At 42.2% G+C, this 26,262-nt stretch overlaps 1 protein-coding gene across 5 annotated transcripts in view; it reads right to left on the minus strand.

Moving 5' to 3' along the window:
- Positions 1-26,262, minus strand: part of TMEM131L (transmembrane 131 like) — an 83,678-nt gene that overhangs the window by 52,679 nt on the left and 4,737 nt on the right. For all 5 annotated transcript variants that reach the window (XR_007766469.1, XM_050896710.1, XM_050896709.1 and 2 more), the window contains exon 3: positions 22,929-22,972. Coding sequence is in view for 4 of the 5 variants with exons in the window: in XM_050896710.1 (XP_050752667.1) it covers positions 22,929-22,972 (44 nt within the window). In the remaining variant the exon portion in view is untranslated. The remainder of the gene's footprint in view (positions 1-22,928; positions 22,973-26,262) is intronic.

The following is a 26,262-nucleotide window of genomic DNA, read 5'->3' on the forward strand; positions in this document are numbered from 1 at the left end:
CCAAATACTTTTAATAGTTCTGATTGCAGCTGATGCAAAGAAACTATTTTGACAAATGAAAATTGTTAATTGAGAGGAAATTAACATAGAAATAGAAACAGCTTCCAGCAGCAGCTGAACCAAAGTCTTCTGCAGAGCTGATAAGAAGCTTTGGTTTGTCACATCACCTAGTCCCTCTCTTCTCTCAACCTCCCATTTACTAAAGGCCATAAAAGCACCAAGCAGTAGTTATGAAGGTTAAACCGCAGCTCCTGGAAGACAGACAGTGGCTTTAAAAGAGGTGATAAAATTGTTTGGAAATACAAAATTAAAACTTTTGTTTACCATCAAGGCAACTCTGCCAAACACACAAACAGGAACATTATTAAATCATGATTTTTTGTAACCAAACTTAATTTTTTTCCTAGAAGCAAAAAGAGTCATCAGAAATCAGAACATAAGTTTACCTTGCAACGATACAGCTCACAGGCAAGCTATTGTGCAGCACCTGGAGAAGCACAGCTCCCCATGGCCTCAGCCCTGCCATGCTCGCCACCTTGGCTCTGGAGACTTACAGGACTTCTCCCAAAGTCCCATACCTACATAAGACTTAGCTGATAACAGATGAACCAGTCTGTGGATTTTTTTTTTTTTTTAAAGGAAAAAAACATCCAGCAGATAAAAGAACAAAAATGTGAATTTTAAACACTGGAAACCTAGAAGGCAAAAGACTGGTATTTTTAGCACCGCATTGTTTAGGGAAGAGGGGGAGGACTGACTCAGTGCTTCTGAATGCTTGGGGATTGGCAACCCATCGTTAGGAATTCACTTACATGCTTTACCAGAGAGCTGTGCTGCTTCTGGAAGAAGAGTGGTCGTCTTTTTCTCTGAACTATGCTACGTACATCAGGGACCGAATCCTAGACTGTGGAAAGCAGGAAAAGCCAAAACGGTGTTACCCATCAAATAATATGTGTGCATGCATGCATGCATGCTATTTTGCATGGTTTGGCTACAGGAAAATAGGAAAGGGGAGCTAAACCAAAATAAACCAGTGAAATGGACAAGACAATCTCTCTAAAAACAAATGCCATGATTTATAGCCAAAGTCATGATTTAAGGGGGCAGACAGGTCTAGCAATCTTTTTCTTTTTTTTTTTTTTTTTAAGCTTCTGAGGTTGGCGAAGCAGCATATAGCCAAGACCTGCTCACTAAAGTTTCAATGGGCTGATACTTAGTTTATTTTAAACAGTACTGAGATAAAGAGGTATGTAAGCCGAGCTTAATGTGTAAAGCACAAGCCACTCTCCGTTACTTCCATTCGGCCCCTTGTGCATCGCTCTCCTTCAGCAACTATGAGCAGCCTCCTCAGGTCCTCTCCTCTAGCCCTGGTGTTTCCACTGCTGTTAGTTGCCTTTCTGGGTAACCCTCTCTCCTCTCACTGCCTGTGCTCCCTCTTCCTATAAAATCCTGCAATAATGTTCACATAAACCCTTCATAGAATAGTTACCTAAGCCAGCAGTGCTTCGGTTTTACTTATTACAAAACTACAACAAAATTGCAATCACCAAACTCACAGTATCTCACAGTACAGCGCTTATAAAGTTGCATTTCTCACCAGGATGTAAATGGAAGCACACAGATAAAAAACCTGGCTTTTCTCCCTACCCTCACACCCAAACAGTCTCCTTGAAAACCTTCCAAAGAAGTTAAATGCGGACCATGATAAAAATCAGAATAAGACTCAAGAAGAAATCTAGTGGAGATGATGAGCAGTGAGGCATGAAGCGCTATAGTGAGCATCCCGGTGAAAAGAAAAGGCTTTCTTCTCCAGATGTGCCTGTGGTTTGTATTTGAGCAGCAGCAGCACAATAAAGTGTGTTTAACAGCAGAACGGAATTATTCCCTCCTATAAATCAGTCCGCAACTTCTGAAATAACTGAAATCTGTACTAAATTAAGAAATTAATTCACAATGACTTGAGTTCATTTGAAATTGTTTTCTGAAACCTCTTCTTTCGAAATCCTTTAGCCATCCAAATTTCAAGCAACAACCAACACTCTGTAGAGATTGTCCAGGAGGACCCTGTATTATTTGGGCATCTTGGACAGTCTTCTTGAGCCGGGGGGGGGGGGAGGGAAGCAGAAATTTTAAAAATCAAAAGGTACATAAACCCCTAGATAACCCCAAGCACAGACCTGGGAGAACAGTAAGTGGGTTATCAGTGAATTGGGCATGCAAATCAGGCACCCATGTGGCCTAAGCTGAACCTGTAACTACTTGTTGACACAAAAAAAAAAAAAGGAGTCTTGTTTCAGCTAGGCTAAGAAATATCTAAGTTATTTGTTTTGGATGAGTGTACGGGGCCCAGTAGTTCAAAATGCACATCAAACGTATTTTCCTCTGAAGCATTTCTACCACTGCCAGCAAATCCCAAATATCCTGGCAAGCAGAACATCAACCTTCATTTTCCTTTTTGCTTTGTATAATTTAATAATTGCTTGTTCATACTGCAATATTTCATAAGGCGATCTCTTAAGTACTTAAGACAATGATAACTGCTCTGAAACAAAACTTTTAGTTTGCCTTTTTTTTTAAGCTTCACAATTTAACTTTTTTTAAGTCAGCAATCTTCTGTTAAACTGTTAAAATCACAGAAACAATAAAGTTTACTCTTTTTTTTTAGTTCTTCCCAAAACAAATTAAAAGAGTCACTTGCCTAATACAAACACACACTTTTGGCTCCATCAGGAGCCTTGGCATTCTTGACGTTTTATCTTGAATTACCAGGTCCTGGACTTCTGGGGTTATGAGAAAATACTGCATTTCATGTCTTTTTAAAGAATGCTTCTAGCCCATGAGTATGCGAAATAAAACCACAAACCCCAAAGGCACACAAAACAGCTCACGATATTTTTTTTCCTTTTTCAACCTCAAAGCTTTTTAGCCAAATCCACTTTTTTCAAGTGATTTGCTTACCCTGTAGTTGCCAAACCCGCCAAAAAAAAAAAAAAACCAACCCAAAAAACCACCACCTTTAAACTGCCTGCATAACCCAGTTTTGTTCTTCAAAAACTGACGGTAAGATCACAAATCATTTCTGAGATGTTAACTTTTGCCTATCTTACTTAATTAACAAGCATTAAGAAAGGCAGTCAAACCTGCAAGCACCCTCACCTACTTTATACATGTAAATAAATGGCTGCTTTTTGAAGAACAGTGCTCAACTCTCACAACTCAAAATCACTTCAAGAGGAGCTATGAGACTCCACAGCTCTGAAAGATCACACTGTTTATCCAAGCTCCTGCGCAGAGTCTCTAAACTGAAAATGAAACATTTTCAAGTGGAGATGTGCTTGCTGCTCATAGCCTTTTTCAGACACTTTGAAAACATGAACCCTAGAGAAAGAGCGCACGGAGAAGTACCTAGAGAAAAGGCTTCCACAGTGTCAGCATGCTGCCTCCTCCAGCTAAAAGCAAAGCACTAACTGCAAGCCTTGTGCTGAAATACCATGAAATTTAAATGACCGTTCCCTACCCAGTTTTCAAAGCATTTTACTGAAAGCAGTCAAATTTCACAGCATGGCCCTGTGAAAGAGGTAGAATAAAACAACCTTAAGAAAGGCAGAAGATAGACCACAAATCCACCTGCCTTGTACCTAAGGAGAGCGCTATTATCTTTACTTACTAGGTAGTAAAGTATTTAATTCTGTCCTTGCAACGGCGAAACCATGGCAGAAGATTTTAGTGGCAAGGGCTGTTTTAAGCACAGTCGTGTACTAACATAATTAGGAATCTAATAAAGGAAGAGACTGATATTCCAGAAGAAACAAATACCAATTCTATCACATCTGCCTCAACTAAATTAATTCCCTTAAAAATAGCAATGAACTTGTTTTCTGTTCCTGCAGAGTGTCTACAGGACAATTATCAGTACAGAAGGAAGAGATCCAAGTGAAAACAGACCTCGCCTTTTTAATGTATCAATTGCAATTCCATTTTTACCAGTTAAAATAAAAATTCATTTCATCAAGCACACACAATTCTACTCAAAAAATCTCCCCAAGCTGAAGAGTAAAGGGCCAGTTTCTGTCAATTCAGCAGCAACCCTCCTTCAAGTGTTTCACTTTCACATGCCAGGGCAATGCAGTATTTCTCCGGCTCACGGAATCTGATTCCTGCCTTGAGAGAAGGGGGGAGGCATTGACAGGAAGCACAGTGGGGCTGCAAAGCTCACAGCAATGGGAAGTTACATTCTTGTCAAATATCATTGCACCCAACCATTTCCTTTTTCTGCTTACAGCCGCAGCCAAAAAACTTCCATCTTGACAGAAACCATTTTAAGTTAGAACAGTTCAGCAAAATGCATGAAAGAACTCTGTGGTCGCTGATAAGCTTGACCTGCTTAATAATTAAGAGTGATAATCTTCCTACAGCAATTAAGAGTGATAATCTTCCTACGGGAGCTGCCTTTTGCTGTTTCTGCATTAATCCAAGCCTTTTAGTTTCTTTTATAATGAAAGAGTACAGGCCTGTAGGACAGCTAAGGCACAGATTTGCTTGGTAGATCTTAACAGCCCACAGGAAACCTTTACACTGAACCCATTAAGTACCAAAAATCCCCTCCCCTTTTTTCCCCCCTGAGACAGAAAAAAGAACATTAACTAAAAAGGAAGCTAAGCAAATACAAGAAAACTCAGACCTAGGACTTAAAGAAGTAATAATAATAATTTCTGCTTTTAATTTATTCCTTTTGGTCTGGACAACGCACCTGATACCACCTGCCTTGAAAAGAAGCCATGGAAAAGTCAGTAAGTTCACATCTCAAAGCTGCAAAATCCAAGTTTGACAAAACAGTGGAAAACATCAGCCTGGACTTTGCATTTCTTCTCTTTTGTGAATTTCAGCCCAAATCTTTAAAAACAAAGGATAATCTTTGAGCACCAACCTTTAAGCATAGTAATTTACCTATGAGCATCCAATAGCATTCCTTGTTTAAGCCAGCATATGAAGATGGACAACCAAAATGGGTTCAATACGGAAAACTTTACCAGATAGCTTCAAATGCTACAAATGTGGAAAAGCAAACACTACAATATATAATTTAGATGCATTAGGCAGTAAATTATTTTACATACTGGTAAGACACTGGGGAAGTCCCTCTCAAAAACTTAAATACACACACCTCTTTCAAAATCCTTGTATCAAGCATTTGCTTGAGTAACACACCAAGACCAGCTTTCTCAGTGCTATGTTTCAGTTTTATAAGGAGAAAAACTACTGTCGCTATTGATTGCCAGACTTATTAAAAACTTAATTCTCTCCTCTAACAGGTGAAACTTCACACAAGACTTTCTGAATCATGTGCAAACTACCCAGAATTTAAACTACATATACTAGCATTCTAAGAATACCTAATTTTTCATGTCATTGAACAGCATTTTCACAAGCTGTAATATATGACTGCGAAAATACGATGCAAAGAAGAAATATAAAAAGAAGGAGCAAGGCTACACTTTTCTTAAAGGTACTCTAACCACGGTGCTGCAGGGTGAAGCTGTGGTTACACAGTCGTCCTGCATAGAGCAGGGGAACAAAGCTGCTCTCCCACACCCCAGGGGCCGCTACCAAATCTTAAGGAGGAAAAGTTAAAGATAAGTCAGTAACCAAATAGCAACACCAAAAGAGCAGCTTCAGCCCAAAATCAACGCCTCCATCTCACAGGAGCATAACTCTCTTGTTCTTGTTTTCCACTCCTCCCAGTTGGGATGTATTATATCCTTTTTAGTCCCCCTCCAACTGTTTTGGTGTCACTTGACAAAGCTTTTTGTTCTGGTGCAGTAACCTATTGGATCTATGCCATTTTACAGATGTGACACGTAGTATTATTTATTAGCCAGGACATGTATTTTCTCCAGAAAAATATGGAACTTTTTTCTTATGAAGAACCTTTCAAAATTACAATAGCGATAAAAAAAATTGCAGACTACTTATTGTTCATTCATATTTTATTGACTGATTGCACTGTGCACTTTCATCTTCATCTATACGCTTCAGTCCAGTCATATACACCTACTCTTGAAGTAAAAGCTTTCCTTCTCCAACTCCCCATACAAAACTCTGGTTCTACTTCCAAGCACATCCCCTTCTGCAGGCAGAAGAAGAATGGGGGAATCCTCCACAGCATCGGATCATTTCCACTTTCTCACCTAAGGCCAGTAAACTCGCACGGTGGCAGGACACCACGCAGACAGCCTGCCGAATTCCCCCAGCTGCCCCTTTTGAAAAGATCAACTTGCTACGCTCGCCTGTCTTGTGTCACTCGGCGCTCTGGGTTGTGGTATGCAAAATGAAAAGACAGCTCCATGATTTAGTGCTATTAATAAAAGAAAGCACTCACAGTGTATTTGTGACCTACTCCTAAGTACTACCTTATATCTATACTTTGTTAGATTATGTTGTTAAAGAAAACACAGATATGAAAAAATTTATACCAGAAAATTCAAACTGGCAAAAATTCAAAAATTTTGGCATTACCAGGATTAGTAGTTACAATGCTTATTGCAGAAATTACCAGGTCCTTACAAAACATCTGGGATCTGTTGAAGCCAATGCACAGCATATGCTCTGAGCCAATTTCTTCTGACGGACAAAATGCTGCAACTTTCTGCTATTAAACAAAGCAGAACCATATGAAACACACCCTGTTTCACAGGTTTATTAACAAAATGTCTACCACCAAAAAAACCTCAGGTATGTTACAGCTGGCACGTTAACCTCTAGAGCTCTGACTTTCAGCAAGGGGCACCTTGAGCCAACAAGTTAACATTTGTTTCCTTCAGCAGGATAGCTGGTGGGGGAAGGAAGAGGAGAAAAATGAGCTGAAAAAAAATAGCAGGAAGTCAGCTTTTGATTATTTTGTATCAGTTAAGAAAAAAAGTACTTGCAAACAAGTACTACATTAAGACTCCACCTCCTGTAGATTCTTGCATTTCCTCATTTATTTCAAAGCTAAGAAGCTAATCGGAGTTCACCAACTTGAAATTTTCACCTGTGAAACTAAGGGCAAAGAATCAGTAACGCTATTTTTAGTTTCTTAACAAGCTTCAAACCAGAGGTGTGCTTCCACTGCAAGAAAGGATGCGCTTTGCTTCTGCACGCTCCGCACGTTAACCTATTTGACACAGAGCTTCTCAAGCTGCCTGTGAGAGGAAAAGCGCCTTCAGACAGGCCAAAGATCTCTCTGCAGCCCAAAGGCATATTTAACTGAGCTTAGCCATACATCTCTCACTGCTCCTTCCTCTGCGAGATAAGCAAATAAATGTCACGGTCCCGCATGGGAACCCGCCAGGATGTGCATGAAGTCCTGCTGAAGCCAGCGGGGCTTCTCGTGGGCAGAGCGGCAGCTGGGGTGGGCCTAGAAGCAGGACCAGCGTGGAACACTTTGCCCCTTCTTACGGACGCGTTCGAAAGTACGGACGCGTGTGGGACGTAAGTGCATGAAAGCAAGCTTGGCAAGTGCATGCAACCTCTGAACATGCTTCTTCGTGTCACTCCACTGCAATATTTTACACTAAAAAAGGAGCAACAAGGCTCTGTAAGGCAGATCTCTGATTGTTTCAAAATGGAAGACGTGGCTTTTGGCAGGAGTGTGGCAAAAAGACAGAGGGAATAAGGAAGCGTGAGGTGCTGCCCCAAACCACGGCGAGCAGCAGGTAACACGTGGATCTGCAGCTACCACAAGGTCACGTTTTCGACATCTCATCTTACCTTTCCACAGCTTGTAACACTTCAGCGGATAGAGGGAAACTAAAAAAGGTGTGAGTGTTCAAACCAAGTGTCATTGTCCCCAAACCCAGTGCTCACGCCCAGCAGGACCGAACCTCCAAGCCAGACCTTGCGACAAAGCCAAGACACACATGGGGCAACTTGCAGTTCTCCAAGTCCCAAACGAGCTTCCTCAGTTTGGGAACAAAAGCGAACGTCCTCATCTTAAAATCTGGAAGTGTATGCTCCTTATGGCTGGGCACTGCCCTCCCCTCCCTGCACAGCAAACTTTTCAGTAATTATTCCAAGAACAAACCATCCACCAAAATGCAGCCCACAGCTTCAATGACCAGAAAGCATTAATAATTGTTTTTATTTACAAGGATGAAAAAAAAAAAATCCAAGCAGGACTGAAAGCATGGGGACCAGGGCAGGGGTGTATGTTTGTTTTAAAGTTACTACCCATATCTGCGGGATCAGCCACATTATCCCAGCAACACTGGGAACGCTCACAAAGGCCAGAAATGCCCTCTTTTCAAAAGGGCAGTTTAAATGCTGCAGAAACTGGGTCAGCAACAGGCCACAGAAATACCTAAGCAGGCAGCAGGCACCTCGTGGGTTGCAGGCAGCAGGCTTGCAGCAAAGGACTCAAATAAAAGACAGAACACACCAAGACAGAAATCAGACAATAGCTATTGAAGAAAGGCAGTTAATAGCAACAAAGCACGTAAAGCACGGGTCAAGGAGTCGGTCAAGTACAGGCCCTTCAACTCCCTACCCTCCTCCAGTTGCCAGGAATCAAGATTTAGACACAAACCAGCGATGCACATGGTGCACAGCACTAGCAGGCAGGCACAAAAACTAAGCAGGCACGTTAAATCCACAAAACTATAAGGAACTGCAAAACTTATTCTACAATATTACATGGCTGCTCACTTCCCGAGGGCAGCGCAGTGCTCCTTGTTGTTCCAGTCTCATTTAAAAAAACAGGAATTACACAATTTATGCTTATATATGGTTAGCATATTCAACATCTCTGTGTTCAGGTCTTTACTGTTTGTACGTTTATTGATGTGTTTGTTGTAGAGACCTTCATTTTAAAGTGTCAACCCCACAACGTCAGTTGATAGGACAATGTAATTCAGCACAAAAAATATGTATGCAGGCAAAATGTAAGAGGTGACCTACAATGTCACTAGTCAGGTCTGACTTGCTGACTGCTTTGTACCCTGTGTAATAGCTGACATAAATGAGCTTGCAGCAGGACTGTTGCACACTTCTGCCAGGCAGAGTGGGGAGACTTGATTCCGTTTTGCACGGACCCTTAAAATCATTTTACATAAACGGAGATGGTGGTTACACAAGGTGCAAGCAGTTATGAATCAGTTACTCCCTCCTTTCTCTCATTTCACTTCCCTTCTGCTATTGTGTATCGTTCCTTTCATCATTAGATTGCAATCTGCTGTTGTCCCTTACTAGTTTTGCCTATCACTTGAAATAAGCAAGCGTTCATTTTTCCCTTCCTACCAGTATCTTTGTTCACTTTGCATTTTTATCAGTGGCACCTTTCTTTTTTTTTTCCTTTTTTTTTTCCTCTTCACAATCTTTAGTCATTTTTTCTCATTACCATACTTCCCGCCCCGCCTCTCTGGCCATTACACCTCATCCTTCCCCCACTGCCAAATTCTAGCCCAGACAGGTTCAGCATCGCATCTGAGCGGCTTCCGGTGCTGCGTTAGGCAAGATGTCTCACCAGCATCACGTGCGACTCGCCGGCTGCCCAGCCTCTCTCTCCCCAGCCAGGCGACCATGCGTGGATGGCGGCATCCTGTTTCGGTAGGGTTTTGCGTTAATGAACACGCTGCTGTGAGCTTTGCTAAGAGGCAGCAGGCTGAAGAGGAGTGCCCTGTCCACTGAAGCAGATTGGAGCCCTAAGCTGTAGCTCCCCGAGAAAGGTCTGGTGGTTGCAGGGGTGCCCTTTGCTTCTGCAGCAGAAAGTCCTGCAGTACCCAAGATCCAGACTGCCAGCCACAGCCTCTGCCCCAGAACAACACAGACTGAGGCCAGGCGTCTCAAGCCTTTGAACTTGTATGAAAACCTGAGCAGAGAGGGCAGGCCAGGCTCGTTGTGCAAGTCAGAAATGCAGGGGGTTTCAAAAAGTTACTGCAACTTCACCAGCCGCCTTGCCCTCTGCAACAAGGGGAAGCTGCACATGACAGGGGAAGCAGTGGAGGCAGGAGAGCTTGGGGGGACGTGAGCACTCCCTCACCCTGGGCTCCAAAATTAGGAAACCTGTCATTCCCCCTCCCTCTGAAGGACTGGGTAAAACAGGCTGCTCCCGAGAACGATTCAAAGCAGCTAAATTAAAACTCCTTGACCATCCTCTGGTGAAATCTTTTTCTCTCTCACTGCAGAAGGAGCTGGAGGAGACCAGCCTTCCAATGCCTAAAGCTCTGCCCCAAAATTACTCCTCCACCACTGCCCAGGTGCCCAGGGAGGGAGCTTCCCCACAGATGAGACCACACTGGTGGTGGGGATGGATCCTGCCTGTCACCGAGGGCCAGCTCCAGGTCACGGGGCAGGTCAACCTTGCCTGGCTGCTGTCCTTACAGCTCTTCTGTTGCTTTGAAACACATTTTTTATCATGATTGGTTCCATCTGACCACCGCCATACCCTCTACATTTACCTGCTTTCAAGCAACAGATGGGCAACGCACAGATGCCATGATGGCACTGTAAGCACATGGGACACCGCACAATGCTGTAATTACAGGGCAACAATACTGCAAAATAGTCTCATGGCCTCAGTAACACTACTGGTTTTCCCACTTAGCCGCTACCTTGCTGCCACCTCCTTCTCCTCACATGCACGGCCGCTCAAGCTCTGGCTCCCCATCAGGGAGTGGGACTGGGCTGCTGCATCCACGAGGTTCGCAGCAGCCTCTCCGGAGAGAGCTGTGCTGGGACAAGGGTCCGATGAGCCCAGAGGGGATGAAAAGGGGATGAAACAGCACTCGGTGCAACCTCGCAATGTAGTTTGTTGCAAGACGAACACTGCCAGGTAGTAAGCCAGACAGTGGGCCCAATGAGGGGAAAGAAAACCACCCCTCTTCCTCCCACGTTCCGCAGCAAAACCCCACTGCCTCTCCACCCAGAAGTTGAATACCAAGACACCGGTGTAACCGTGGCACTGGGCAGTACTCGTTAATACTGATAGCATCGCTACTCTGAAACACTCAGATTTGCAGCTAGTGCATGGTGCACGAGCCGACCTACTAAAGCATTACTTCAGCCAGGAGCTGGTGCCCAATGCCCAGACTGCACTGAAACCGTGAGTGTCCAGCCCTGCAGGTGATGACAGTCAATTGCTGACAACTTTGCTAGAGTCCTAAGGTGAAAACACAAACCCTTCATATTTCAGTTTCAGACACTTCTAATAATGCTTGTTAGACTGTCACTACTTTTCAAGTAGAGAGCAAACAACTTCACACAGTAATTTCTGCATTAACTCCTGCAAATCTTTCAGTATGACATCTAGTATCTACAACTCTGAAATTTCATGCAATGTACATCTTCATACTCTAAGCAGTGCCTCAGTAGCAGCAGTCACGAAAGTGTACTTACTTTAAAATTACAGCTTTTATTTTCTACCAAACATAACCAACTTTTTTTTAATGAATCACTGCAGTTTATCCTCAAAGAAAATAAAACTACTGTATTGTCAGATAATTCAGGAAAATTCAACCAGTTTTGCTTTTTATCCTACAGCTCTCTCAGGATTCAGCTCTGTTGTGCAACGACAACTGCTAACACTAAAATGTAGGTGAACATGGGTTTCAAAGAGAGTGAAATGTACCCATAGACCCCACCTGTTTATAAAACACCCAGCCTGTAACAGATGAGTAATTAACAGCTTTTACATACTCCCACCAAGAAAAGCCTTGAGAACATGGTGCACTTTGCTCTGGCACTCTGACACAGAGTAGCGAGGAGGTCCGAGAGCCTTAAAAAACAGCACATGTGTGTTTTCAATTGCTTGTGGAAACTGCACCTCCCACCCGAGCACACTACAGCGATTGGAGTTAAAAGGCAGCACAATATACACGAACCTCAAGACCTTGGAAACCATACAAAGGATCCTCCTCGCAAATAATACAAAAACAAGCATGCATCTGTTTTTTCTCTCTCCAGTGCTAAACACATCACACTGAGAGTGCTGGCTCAGAGTCAAAGAAGTCTCCGAAGTCCCTCTTTGTTCCAAGTGTATTCCCAACGGCAGCACAACACACTGCTCTGACAAACATGGACCGGTGTCCTAAATGCCAGGAGACAGCATTCAAGCACATACACATGTATTTGCATGGCCCAGTTTCAGTTTGATACATGACTGCTGAACCCATTTCTGTTCTCACTGGTAAGAAACAAGTACCTACAGCTGAAAGACTGCAAAGAGTTGCCCGATCCCACCAAACCCATGTGCTGCCCATGAAGGAACTTTTTGGAAGTGCTCACAGGGGAAAGAGCACCAGCAGGAAGCAGGATGCCAGGTGGCCTTTTTTTTTGGGGGGGGGGCCTTAATTTTGATAACCAGAAATAGCAGAAATAATTGAAGCAGCTTCACAGGAAAGGTCAAGACCTCAGTACGCCAACAAACTTAAAAAACGTTAAGTATTAACATTTGGATCCACTGCTTGCCAAACACCGTCAGCTCTGAAAGAAGCGTGCATGAGTTGATGGCAGCACTTGCAGTGACTCAAAGCCTGTCTCTAGAGCTTCTGGAAATCTGACAGTCTGTATAACAATCCCGTTTTGGACCCTCTCTTAGGGCCCACAAAAACTTTTCAAGCATATACCCACCACATGGGTGACCAGGAGAAGCCCTCCAGTGAATCAGGAGGGGAAACAGGGCTGTAAGAACACGGCAGCATTCAGGGGGCACAGAGAAGAACAGAGAACAGTAAAACAAGAGAGATTATTAACTTTCCTCTAGAGCAGCATTCAAACACGATTAAAAAAACCTGGGAAATTCCCACTCAGGAGATAAACATTTATGTGCTACCAACAAGGCAGACAGTAGCAGAAACTAAGATAAGCAGATTACAAACTGGTCATTTATCTCTATCTACTTTGTAAAGCTGAGACTGCCTATTTAATTCAAAGTTAACTTTTCTTTTGAGACAGGTGCAGAGATATGTGACAACGGAATTGTGCTTCAGTTTCTCAAAGAAAATAACCAGGTCCCAGAAAGAAACATTAAAACAACGAACAGCAATTAAAAAAATTGGAAAGCAATATATAATGATTTATATATGCAAAAGACATAGTGAAAATGTATGTCAGAACAATTTCGACTTAAGGTCACTTTTTCTTCTTCATATATATCATTCAGGTTTCTGAAAGTCTTCCCAGGCATTTTGAAGTACGTCAAATTATCATCTTATTGATACACAAGCGTCTCCAAGGCCAGACCAGTTTCAAATCTTAGGACTGCAAAGGAACTGAGGTCTTTTATAATGCAAGCTGAGCTATATTACATTACTACAAGTGTCACCACCCCGTCATCCAAAAGAACAGTTTCTAGGCTTAAAAAAAATAGTGAGTTGTTTTCTGCATTTCTCATGTTTCCTTAAGGAGCATGCTGTTGCAAACAAACACTTGAAGAAAACTCTTCCTTGCTCAGAAAGTCCAACTTCTAACTGAAATACAACAAAACCACAAGCAGAGTCAACACAGCTCGTGCTTTCAACAGCACTGAACATGATATACCATCTTAACTTTCTCCTTTTTACTTCCAAGTCCTTGCAGCTTCTTCATATGTCTTCACAAAGTTTTGAAGTAGAAGTTGGCTTTTATCAGGCAGTAACAAAAAGCATTATTTTGCACTTCAAATTTCTTAATTTTGACATCTGTGTTCTGGTATCCAGGTGGGTGAGATGGTAAACCACTGACTACAGCTCACTAGGTACTTCAACAGTATCCTGAAGCAGACAAGAGGCTATCAGAAGACGAGAACTTCACCAAAAACAGAGGGCTACTTCTTTCTCTCCCTTCTCTTGGAAAACATTTTCCCTTCTCTCTCCTTTTCCTCATACTTCTGAACAAAAAAAACTTCTTCACGGTGATTGTTTTTGATTGAGGAATTCCTGTGTTGAAAATTTATATAAAGTCCATTTGTTCTACAGAAAGCAAGGTCTGTTTTGTACACACACACAAAAAATACCCTGAGTTGTACTTGTCTAATTATATTTCAGTTGCACTTTCTAAAAGTTACCAAGACACACACACAAAAAATGCAGCTTTATTCGTACACCACTTCGGGGGCAGGAGGTGGAGAGGAAGATAAGGTGACTATTAACAGTCAGCTTTGCCCTCCGTCTTCCTTATCTCAGGTGGCAGCCTGGACGTAACATAGAATGGTGGACCCCCGAGAGGACAAGCAGACACCTAAATTATTCATACTGACCACGTGTTTCTCCTAGGCGATTAGCTTATTTGACTAAAGCAAACTCTTCTACAAATATAAAGCAAATATTTGCAGTTGAGTACTCAGAACTCTGCAAAAGAGTTAATACACACTGTCGTCACATGCAAGTGTAATATTTGATATACTTTTCCTCTCCCTGAAGCGGACAGGACTATTTTGTCCTGATGAAGAGGGGAGTTGGTCATTCTGCAATAAACACCACAAAGAAAAAGTCTCTTCCCAAATCAGCTACCGAAGAAAGTGGATAAAAATGATGTTCAAGACAATGTAACTAAGAGGTTTTTAAAACTTAGGCTTGAATTTATAACCAAGACTGAACTGAAAGCAGTACAGATGAGCTATTTGCTTTGTTGAAAAGGCTCCTTCACCTACTTGCCTACAAGTCATGCTCTCAGAGCCACTGCCAGGGCAGGAGCGCAGCTTTCCCAGAGCACATTTCCTAGTCAAATAAAAATATGTGAGGCATTATAAGCTAGGTTTGTGTTACCTTCGAGTTTCTAGGAAGATGTGAGGCAGGTAACAGCATTGCCTATAACACTTTTTTATACCACATCAGATAGATTTCAGGTAACTTTATACTCAGCTTATAAAAATCAAGCCAGCGTGCTGGGGTTGATGATTCAGAAGTGGACTGTCTGCAAATTCCTGAAAGTGAGCAAGCTGTTGTTTTGGGTTTTGCTATTTTGTCACAATTTGCCAATCTGCAAGAGCCAAAAAACTATGAAGCTAAATGCTTACAGGGTGTCAATTTGCAGATTGCTGACATTGGTCTATTATTCCAGATGTCTATCGTTTACCTGCATAATGGTAAAATTAAAATTACTGCAAATTAAGCCCTCTTAAGGGCAACTAAGAAGCAGCTATTAGAGAAGTAAAAAAGATTTATTAATAGTAAATGTATAGACATAAAGCTAAATTTTTTGTGGCCCACTGCCCACAAATCAGAAGGATTAGCCTGAGATTAACACACATCTGAAATTCATTATTAGTGTATTAAAATGTAAAAGTAGAAGCATAAGAAGAGAGCTCCTATTCTGAACTACTTATAGAAGCAGCATGTATGGGCTAAGGTGACACTAAGTTTACAATGATTAGGACAAGGACAAACAAGCCACAGCAGCTGTTTGCTTTTCTTTCTTTTTTTTCCTCTTCTCTAAACATACAAAATGTGTCCTAACATCCCCTTTTTCAAAACAAAGCAGGTTAAGTTTAACAAGAAAAATGCCATGTTCTAGAGCGGACTTGCAGAGCGCTCGCAGCATGCGGCTGCTTGGCATTAAGAGCTGACCCTCCCCGTGTGTTTGCTGAATGACTATACCAACAGCCTGTGCCACCACGAGATCTGTCTCTGCTCCTGCATAGCTTTGCAGCCAGCACCGAGACAAACATAGAATGGGAAATAAGACACCATATGCCCTTGTCCCACCTGCTCAGATCAGGATTGTCCTAACTCTAAAGACCGCGCATTCTGGCTGGACTCTGTCCCAAAGCATAGGCTACAGGGGTTTACCAAGAGCCTGAAAAAAATTTAAACCGTGCACAACAAATGATGTCCGTGTGCGTGTACTAGCCTTCAACTTTCCATACAGTGGCAGGCTGTGTGATTCACCAAACCATCTACCCAAAATCCATCAACTGCCTCCAAGGCTATCCATCACACCGATGCAAATGCTTTACCCTCCTCCTACCTAACAGCCACTGATTTGATAAGGCATTACTCTCAACATACAACAAGATGCTCTCCCTCTCAGCCCCACACTTTAGGGGACTAACCTGCTCGTCTGTCTCACCAACAGTGAGCAGAGCAGCAGATTTGGCTGGGCTCCTCCCCAGCTCCTCCTGCACTGCAGTAGATAAGGCAGCAGAGAGTCAGCCTTGGCACGAGTACCACCATGCAACCACCCACCACAGCAGCAGGCCAAAAGGCAGATGGAAGAGGACAGGGGACAGAAGGACCGAGGAAAGAGCAGGAAGACGCCATGAGGTCCAGACCAGAGCTGCACTGAGACACAGGCAGGCCTCCCTGGGAGCAGCTTGGGAGGAACACAACAGAGATGCTGTCCTGCAGCTGAGCCGCGTTGCCACACACAGCTCCGGTGTCAGGTCCGGCACCTATCCAGCACAGCGGGACGAAGAGACCGAGGGAGAACTTTTGTGCACGTTTTCAGCTGACGCTGCCACAGAAAGTAACAGGGAAACCCATCAGAGAGTGATCACAGGTAACTTAACTTGGCAAAAATAAAACAAGGAAGTGCTTTTCATCCAGAGGAGTTTTCCGATACAACCTGTAGGGCTGTACGATGCATGGGACGGCACCAGGGCAACAGAGAGGGCAATACAGCCTCTTCCTCTTCCAGTACAGCGACTACAACCGTTTCAGGCACGGCCAAGATAGAAACGAAAAAGAAAGAAGAGATGCCATAAAAAGGTACACAAGACATCTGCAAAAGAGACAGAAAACTCAGAAAGTGAGAAAAGAAAGTGAAGAAATTATTAAAAGAAGAAAAGAAAAATACAAGACACCAAAACGTAAAGCACACTTTATCTGTCTGTTTAAAACAGGTCATTACATGTGAGAAAGTTTATGCCAGTAGCACATATCCACAAATACAGCTCCTTCACATACACTAATCCCTATGCAAACAATAACCTCACAGCCCCAGCTGGGAGGAGACTGTCACTGCATGCTATTTTTACCAGTATAGAAACTGGGGTAAAGACAGCCTGTGTGGCTTGTCAAGGCAGCGTGAGCCATATGAAAGCACAAGTGCCAATTCTCAATTACCACACCAAGATTGTCTTCATTTCTCAAAGTCAAATTGTCACCCATAGATGAGAAAGTCCATTTTAGCTCAGTGTAGAAGCCAACGTACAGATCAAACAGTCACCAATCTGACCACGGGCATCTTCCAGCCCAAGAGCTCACAACAGCAAGGGAAATACCTACATCCCAGCAGAGTTTTTTCAATGCAAGCAGACAAGATTTTGACGATGAGTGGGATTGCAACAGCATATCAGAGAGTAATTAAATCTGGCCATGCATCACTTTTAAAATATTTCCGTTAAGGTCAATTAGGACCTTCGCCGAGGACAGAAGTTTGACAGCTCTTTGCAAAACGCAGCAGGACTGTCTCGTTTGCCATTAACTCCAGATCCTAGAAAGCCATAGCATGAGCTCCTCAGTCTGGTGTGAAACACAGTACAGCTGGCCTAGGCTGCTGCTCTCGTTTCAGAAATGTCTGAAAGCAACTTAGAAACAAATAAATAAATGGATAGCTGACTCATTTGCTAGCACACAGCACTGGCATGCAATGTCCCAGGAAAAAACCAAAACAAAACAGGTTTTTTTTACTACCTGTATCAGCAGACAAGCAACACAATTTTGCAAAACGACCAATATTTTGGAAGAAGCAATGCACACGAGGGCACAGCTGTCCCTAACAGCATTTAATACAAAGTTCAGCAAGGCAAAGTTCATCAGCGAATGAATTACAACACATAAAACAGAGATAAAAGATTAAAGCAGCAAGAGTTCAGCCTGCCACCCTGGCTGTGCCTGGCAGAAAACGTAAGGAAGGAGAGGAAGAGTAACACTGATAGTTCCTTCCAAAGCAACCTGTTTCTTCATCTGCAAGAGATCCCCCAACTTTGTTGACCTTCTAGCAATTTTCTTCAGTGAGCTTTTTTTATTCTAGTTTCACATCATCCTCTCTGTGTTCCCTACAGGTGTTTCCGTAGGGATTTTCCCCCAAGCATAACAGGTAGGTGTATGCATCTCATTTTGAGTGCTTTACTTCTAAGGATTATATAAAGTAAACTTAATTTCTTTAGGCATCCAGTAAAACTTGAAATTAGTAGTCCCTTGGTGATTTGGTGAAATTGTAAGTAGGATACAACAGCAGCGACCTATCAATTAAAAATAAAAGTTAACCAACATCGAAGCAGTTTTTGGTGCAACCCAGTAAAAACACCCATTCTGGGCATACTGTAGAAATGTGTTACTTTATGCAAGTGCATTAATGGTGACTAAAAAGCTTTTTCCCAAGAAATGCAGCTTTTTTCTTTTTTAATACACACACTGATTTCTGCTTCTTTTGTAAAAAAATTTTTTAAAGTATTAAAAACTTAATAAAACCAACTTTTGCTATTACAAGTTAGGACCAAGCATATATGCTAGGAAAAGTCTTCATGTAATTTTTCAAATACTTTCAGAGGATAAGTTTAATGACAATCTAAATGATTAGCGGTACTTGATAGACGCTTAGGTTAAAAATATTGTTTTAGGATGGTTCCTTTCAAACAGTTTAAGCACTCACTGACACCCTCAAAACTACTCTTCAGCTTTTCATTTTGAAACACTTTCTCAATGGATACTCAGTTTGACTTTTATTAAAGATGTCTAAAAAGTAAACACAACATAAACCAATTTTTTTTTTTAATATTCGGACATTTCTTCTGGCACAAAAATCAATTTTTATTCTTTTCAGTAAGAAAAAGCAGAAGGAAAAAAAATCCAGTTGATCCTAACCTATTTTTCAATCTTTCTTTTCCTGGCTTAGCCACCACCCAAGCTAGTGACCTGGTACACAGGCGTACCACCAGTCCCATGCCATTACTTTCCAAGAACTGGACTGTCAGAAATCATGGCACTAAGACCACAGGCTTTTTTGAAGGATGAGTCACCTCTGAAGCGTCTTAATAGTCCATCCACAGCACCAGACTCATCTGTATCTCTTGACTGGAGATGAGATGAAGTTGCAGCTGGTGAGAAATTGCCACGTACGACCTCGCAACACAAAGTAGGCTCATTCTCCCCAGCCACTCTGGATTTCTCCTGAAGCAAACATTATAACTACATCTCTTAAGCATCCGCTAAACCCCCGAGTAATTTTGCAGTAAGCTACTCCCTTGCTACCTTTACCTTCCGATTTCTCTTCCACGTCTGGAGCACTATTTCACGGACACAGCAAAAATCAGAGGATTGGGAGTAATCCTACTTGGCAGTCAGGACAGGTCAAAGTGCCGGGCACCAGCTGTCACTTCCCGGGGCTGCACGGTCACCCTAGTAGGAACCCACTGGGAGCTGATACCATCTACTGCCCCAAGCAGCTCCAGTCCACGGGGTCAAATGCTCTCCCAGTGATCAAAGGCAAAAGTTCAACAGAAATGCTTGACCGAGCTAACTGCATCACACTTATAATTTTCCTAGCAGTTGATACCTATCTACTCAAAGCAAAATATGCCCTGTCACAGGTAAAGGCTGGAAAATGTCCTCTTACTTGCTAATTGTATGCCATACTGTCAGTATTGTATGGCTTTCCTTTCTCGTGGACTAGTAATGCACATCACATATTAAGAATACATGCTCCACATCTCGAGTACAGCAATTTATTCTGGTGCATATGTTCTTTAACGTGTCAGCTGGGAAACTGGATCCTCAAAGCCCTTTCTCCAGAAGTCCTCAAAACCAAGGATTAAGAACGTCATACATGTGAAAATTTATTTTTTCTTCTGGTAGTCCAATGTCTACTTCCTTGAAGTGGAAAGCTAAAAATTTTGATAGCATCATTTGGGCACATCACCTAACAATATTGTCCCTTTATCTGTGCCAGACTTCTGCATTTGACTCATTCTGCTGCTTTAGCAAAAGCGTAATAAAAAAGCAAGCACCTAAATCTTCAAAATTTGTTACTGCTAGCTGTAGCAAGTGAACAGTCACCAGCATGAAGGAAAACAAAAAAAAACAACAAAAAAACAAAACAAACAAAAAACCCCCAACCAATCAAACAAAAAAACTTTGTCAACAGCTGTCACTGACTTTCTTCTAACAAAACTTCCTGAACCAAAGTTGTTCTGGAAGGCATCTTTTCACTGCTGACTTTCAAATGTGAGAAACAGTTTTTTAAGGAAACTTGAAGCTTTTTAAATAGGCTCGTCCAAATACATGTGACTTTAATTCTGTCAAAGACTGTGGCCTAAAGCAGTACATCCAGCAACTCAAGTATCTACTGTCCAACATTTCTTATTTCAGAGTCTGATCCAGAGAGACACAAAACAGCGGAAAGCAACCTGTGGTAGCATCCAAGCAATCAGAAAGGCAGGAATCGTAGGCTGGAAATTGAGGAGTTGCTAATTACCTTTTTCTCACTCAGGGCAGCTGCAAACCCACGGCTCTCCAAATCAACCATTTCTCATTCACCTCCAAAATAGCTCTTTACAAAAACTGCTATTTTGACAATGTCTTTTTACCTCCATGCAAACTTCTGTATTTGATAAAGCCATACCTAAGGCAGAAATAATGAGACTACATCCATCCCCCTTGTGCACTTGCCACAAAAACAACAGCAAACCAAGAAGCCCATCCCAAATGGAAGATCCTGTGATGCACATGCACAGGAAGTCAGTTAATAGACTGTTAATACTTTTTTCTTTTTTTTTTTTTTTTTTAAAAGTAGGTTAGCAAGCTCCCAAGAGAGCCCATTAACCTAGAATTAAAAACTGAATAAAACAATGTTTTGGGAAGAGACTTTCTCCTTTATGCTCCAAGATGCTGAACTCTCTCTACTTTCTTCAGCTCTGGGGAAAATTTTGAATTCTCTATCTCCATTAACTTCTGTTCATACCGCTACTTTAAGGTGCTTTGCTTCTAGGGGCTTCACATCAAATTTCAGTAGCTTTAGCTGATTTCCCTAGGGCACGCTGGCAGACAATGAGATGAAGATGCTGCAAGCTCTCAGGTTTTGCTGCTACAGGAAAAGGAAATCCCCATGATTTCACCATATAGTAATATAAGCCAAGGGAATGAAAGTTAATATGGAAAGAAACTAATAAATTCTAGTCTTTCTAACATACCTTTGCTAGGCCTTCTTCATAAAGTCTACACTGTAACATTCCTTCAGTATACAGAGCACACACAGATCGGTGTTTACATACAGCAGCAAACCAAAACAGTTTAAAAGATGCACACAAACCAGTGTGTCTGTTTAGGCGAACTTCCTGAAGCATTTCAGTATGACAATAGAAGGATGTTTCCATCCATGCAAGTGAACCTTATAAACTTTACTTTCAGAAAACAAGTTCATTTTTGGAAATGAGTAATTACTAGAAAAATCTTTAAGCACCTGAATGAAAAAAAAAAAAACCAACAGTCAAACCACTTTTTCCTATTTCGTATCTGAGTCTCAAGAACTATTTATCTTTCAATAATATTTTTATTATTGCCATAGTAGCCAGCTACTCCATCCACCTCCAGAGAAAAATAGGTAGGTGGAGATTTTTTTTTCCCCTGAACTACATCTCTCTGCCTACTAGCGAAAAATCTCAGAAACCACCTTAAGCACAGCATTTGAGACTGCTGTCTTCTGACTACCTCTCAATAAAGAGAGCACACTTAGGCACGCAGTGACAATTGTGCGTCAAAACCATAGTAGTCCCCAGCTGAAAATCAGAAAGTTCTGTATTTGTGCAGGGAAAATGCCAGCTTTCAATAGTTTATCCCTCTTTTCGCAAGAGGAGGAGGGGGAAAAAAAAAAATCCCCTATGCAGGTAGGAATTGGGGGACGTAGGTAAGCACAAACCATCAGCACCAGTTGTCAGAGGCACCAGTAATTCTCCCACCCTGTTCCTATACCATCTTTGTCATTCCCACGGAGATGAGGCACCGGAGCCCTCATGTGATGCTGGGTTCGGACAGGAAGGCTCCCAATGGGGCAGAAAGAGGGGGAAAAGCTGCGCAAAGAAGCGTTGCAGTGCAGGACAGACCCATCATAACCATTCCCTTCCCGCCCCCAGGCTTACCCCTTCTGCCAGCTCCCAGCAAGGCTTGTGTTTTATCAGATCTATTCACTCTCACACCCAAGCTAAGGGCAAAGACGGGAGATAAATGAAAAAAAACATTTCTGGCTAACTGCAGCTGACAGAGCACGGTGGTATTACACATGTTTATTTTAAGTCTTGTGATCTTTCTGGCTGGCATGGCACTGAAAGCTGTACCCACATTAACACATACCAAAGGAAGGAAGTGTTTAACTGGTAGGTGTCCAAGCATTTTAATCTGGACGCTCAGAGGAAACAAAATGCGTATTTAAAAAATAATCTGTGATGCTATTTACCCAACCCTTCAAAACAGAGGAGGCCTGATATTAACAGAAACAGCAGAGTTGAGGCTACAGTTCTTAAAAGCTTTATTATTTAACTGATTTCAAGAAATAAGGCAGGATATTTATTGTTCCACAGCAACACATTAATAAGCCTTTGGCTTTAAATCTTCTTTACCTCCCTCCCCGCCTTGGTACACATTAACACTCCAAGACTACTTACGTTTGCAAATTTTGGAATGCAAAATTGTCCTCTTGTTTAAAGAAATTAATTACAAAATATACAATAAAGCAGAATTAATAAACACAGAATTTTTTGTGTAAAAGCAATGAAAAGCAAATGCAGCTTAGAGATAGAATAAAGAGAAAGATGCAAGAGGCCATTTCAGTCTTGCATACGCTGCACACTATTTTCTGGTTTTGCTAACAAATTAGTATTAACATTAGTTGAGAAAATCGTAAGCCACAAGTAATGAAAATCTATTTAAAATGCAGCAGAAAAAAATAATTTTTAGTAGTCTGCCCAATTACACTTCAATATTTCCTAAAGCAAAAACCAAAAAAAGCTTCACCACTCTTGTTTTCATTTGAGTTTTGCTTACCTTTGCTCTTGTGGATGCTCTTCCACATCCTCCTCCGAATCAGCCTGACAAACAGAGAAAATACTATGTAAGAATCTCAGAATTGTGACAGGGTGCACTGAACCTATGTACCATTTTTAACTCCTACAAAGATGGACTCTCACGTGACTTGCTTGGAAAACAAACTCAGAAATCTAAAATTTCTACTGCGGTTCCTTTATGATTCAAGTAAGGTGGATGCTGGCCATCCCATTTGAGGGTTCAGCTCATTTTGCCAAGATAAATAGTGACTTAACATGGCTACTCCATTTTTTTTTTCCAAACGTTGATTGAACAGACTCATTTTCCATTTATACAAATGCATCTACACAAAATTCTGGTCGCACATACACTTTCAATCTAAAACCATCGATTGTCCTCAAACTACAGGAAGACTATTTCCTCCACCTTCAAACTATCTGCCCCCATCAGTAAATTTCATTAGCCAGTACGTGAGAAAACAGGATGCAGAATGCCTTGAAATTCAGATCACGTGGTAACACCAAAAGTAAAGGCAAGGTACCGCGTTCCAACAGGGATAGTGAGACCCCAAGCCCAGATCTTACCAGTGATCAGCAGCACATACAGAAATCAGAGAGAGTAGAAGCTTTAAACACAACAGCTGAGCTCAGTTGCTGGACTAAGGTCATTTTCGAGACACGCAGTTAACAAACTGCCAGCTTGCAGTTCGCAACTAACCACTTTGAGCTGTCTACAGAAATGAAGTCAAGTGTTGGTTCAATGAGCTCCCTGCAGGAAATCCATTTAAAACAAGCAGGTAGCTGCTCTGAACCAGCAGAGATCTCCAGGAAAGCTTTAGGTACAACTCAAAATGGAGCATATTACAGCCACCCAACCCATGCTGATGAAACCAGGGACAACTTTAGGGAGATTAACATTTTTCAGGAAGAGGTCACAGTTATCCTGCCAGGAACAGCTGGTAAGTTTTCCCAGCTACTGCTTCTGCAGGTGATGGTTCCACAAGACACGAGCTACAGACCTTAGCAATGAAAAGGTAGGAAAAAAAACCCATACCCTTTTATAATTAAAAGGGTGCACCTTCCACCACCCCTCCTACACATTTCCCATGTAAGTGCATCACGGAACAGGCTCCAAGTCACCAGCTTTGACTCTAGCTCCTATTTTCACTACATACTGGAAAAAAAAATCACCTGCACAAACACCGAACATCTTTCTACAGGCTTCAGATGCTTAAGCAGACCAGGTGGCCCTACTCATCTACTGAATGGGACGGACAGCAGGATTTCTGAAGACCTGAGCCTCATGAAGCGGGAAAAAATGACAACCACACTAAGGCAGCAAATATGGTTAATATTATTATTCATAATTAACATTATTATGGCTAAAATAATGATGTTATGGCTAATATTATTACAGATCTTGCCAAAAGCTACCAGATGCATCTAAACTTCAATCTTTTGCCACAAGCAGCTCATCCAACAGAAGCAGCACAGCCTTCACCATAGCATAACCAAATCTGTAACAAGACTGACAGGGAAGTACAAGTTAATTTGAGGACCTGACCATCTTTCTGTACACCTGCCCTTAAAGGGAGGTTGGAGACACCGTGATAATTGTCCAGGATCTGCAGCACATCACATGGCTCTTCAGCACAGACCTACCTCCCCAGAGGTCCTAGCACTTGGCCCCCATGAAGACCCAGCCATCTCCTTTAATGACTGAGCTAAGCCTTGCTGTTAGACTCTACCAGTACGGCACAATACAAACCCATCATCTGTTTTCCAGCTTCTCCAGGCTCCTTTAGTACTTCCAGGACCTCAGTACGATACCAAGCAGAATTAGAGGACTCCTCATCCACCTCCTCCAGAAACAGCTTCTCTGTCACAACAGGCTGGCAAGCTATCCTCATTTTAAATGGCTTAACATCTGCCAGGCATCAGAAACCTGGGACTGTGTCATGACATAGTGCTCACCCTTAACACTAGCGATCTTACCACTTCTCCTCCTCACTTTTTCCTCAAGCAATGATGAAGAAAACCTTCCCAATCTACACTGCAGCCACAGCATAAAATCTCAATTGTGCAAGAAGAAAAAAAAAAAAAAAAATCACTCTTGACTCTGAGCATGCACACAGAGCCCCATGGCCAGCTTTCTCCTATCTTCTCTCCTCTGTATGCCACAGGCTACATGTATACTTACACTGAGGATTTTAAAAAAAAAAAAAAAAAGGAAACTTTCTCAAACTACCCCATCGCCAGACAAGTACTACAGCAGGATGGGAGGAAGGGAACGACTCCTAAAGCCAACGTCCAGGTCCCAGCAGCCTATCCATGACAGGAAAAAAATCCTCTTCCTCCAAACCCCATCCTGAATAGGGGCAGGTGCTTATCTTGTGCTAGAAAGCCCCTGAAAGCGCCCCTCTCATGTCACACAAGTCATGAGAGCCTGGGCTGACAGCTTCTGCATAATCTGCATGGTCAACCAGCCCCAAGTCCTATCAGCACCATCCAGAAGCTCAGCTGGGAGGCTGGAGGAGCCTTTTAACAGCCCAAAGAGGAACACAGTTCCCACCCCAAGTCTGTCTCAGGCTTTCACACAAATTGTGCGCCTTCAGACAAGCCCTGCTTTGAAGTAGGTGACTCCGTACATTCAATTTGTGCATAGCTGATGGGATGCGTCTCTGTTAATGACACACTGCAGTGCCGTGTATCTCGGATACATAAGATCAAGGTCTTCATCAGCTTTCAAAACCAGCAGAACAATTAACCTTCTTAGCCCCTGAGCTGCACTGAAGAACAGGAACAGAAGACGAGTCACTACTACATGGGAAAAGAAAAAAATAATAAAATAATCTTTCAGAACTGAGCAGAACCTTTAAAGTGGAAACCCAGGCAGCAGCTCTCTATTTGCCCAGTGTCCGTAACAGACTATGATACAGTAAATATTGTGGCATCTTTCCCTTTCTCCGAAATTCAAGCACCTGAAATGTTATCACAGTAATATGAAATAAGCAGTCACTGTAATCTCCTAAGTATCTGCAAGCAAATTGAAACATACACAAGGCATTCCTCTAATGAAAGATCTCACTCATCTCCTACATGCAACAGGCAGGAACAGTAGAAAACCCATCACATCAGACAGATGTGGCACTGACACCAAAAAAAGTTTGGTATATGTTGCCTTTGATGACTTACTGTCATTTTCAATCGTGATAACAAGACCTACAACTTAACCTTTCTTATTTCATTTTGAAGTAGTTCCTCCCTTGAAACTGAAGGGGCTGAAAGAAAGCGCTGAATGCCCTGCTCTGCAGGTACCCAACCAGCCTGCCCCT

This window comes from Gymnogyps californianus, chromosome 4 (genome assembly GCF_018139145.2).
Source record: "Gymnogyps californianus isolate 813 chromosome 4, ASM1813914v2, whole genome shotgun sequence".
In the NCBI taxonomy this organism is placed as follows: domain Eukaryota; kingdom Metazoa; phylum Chordata; class Aves; order Accipitriformes; family Cathartidae; genus Gymnogyps; species Gymnogyps californianus.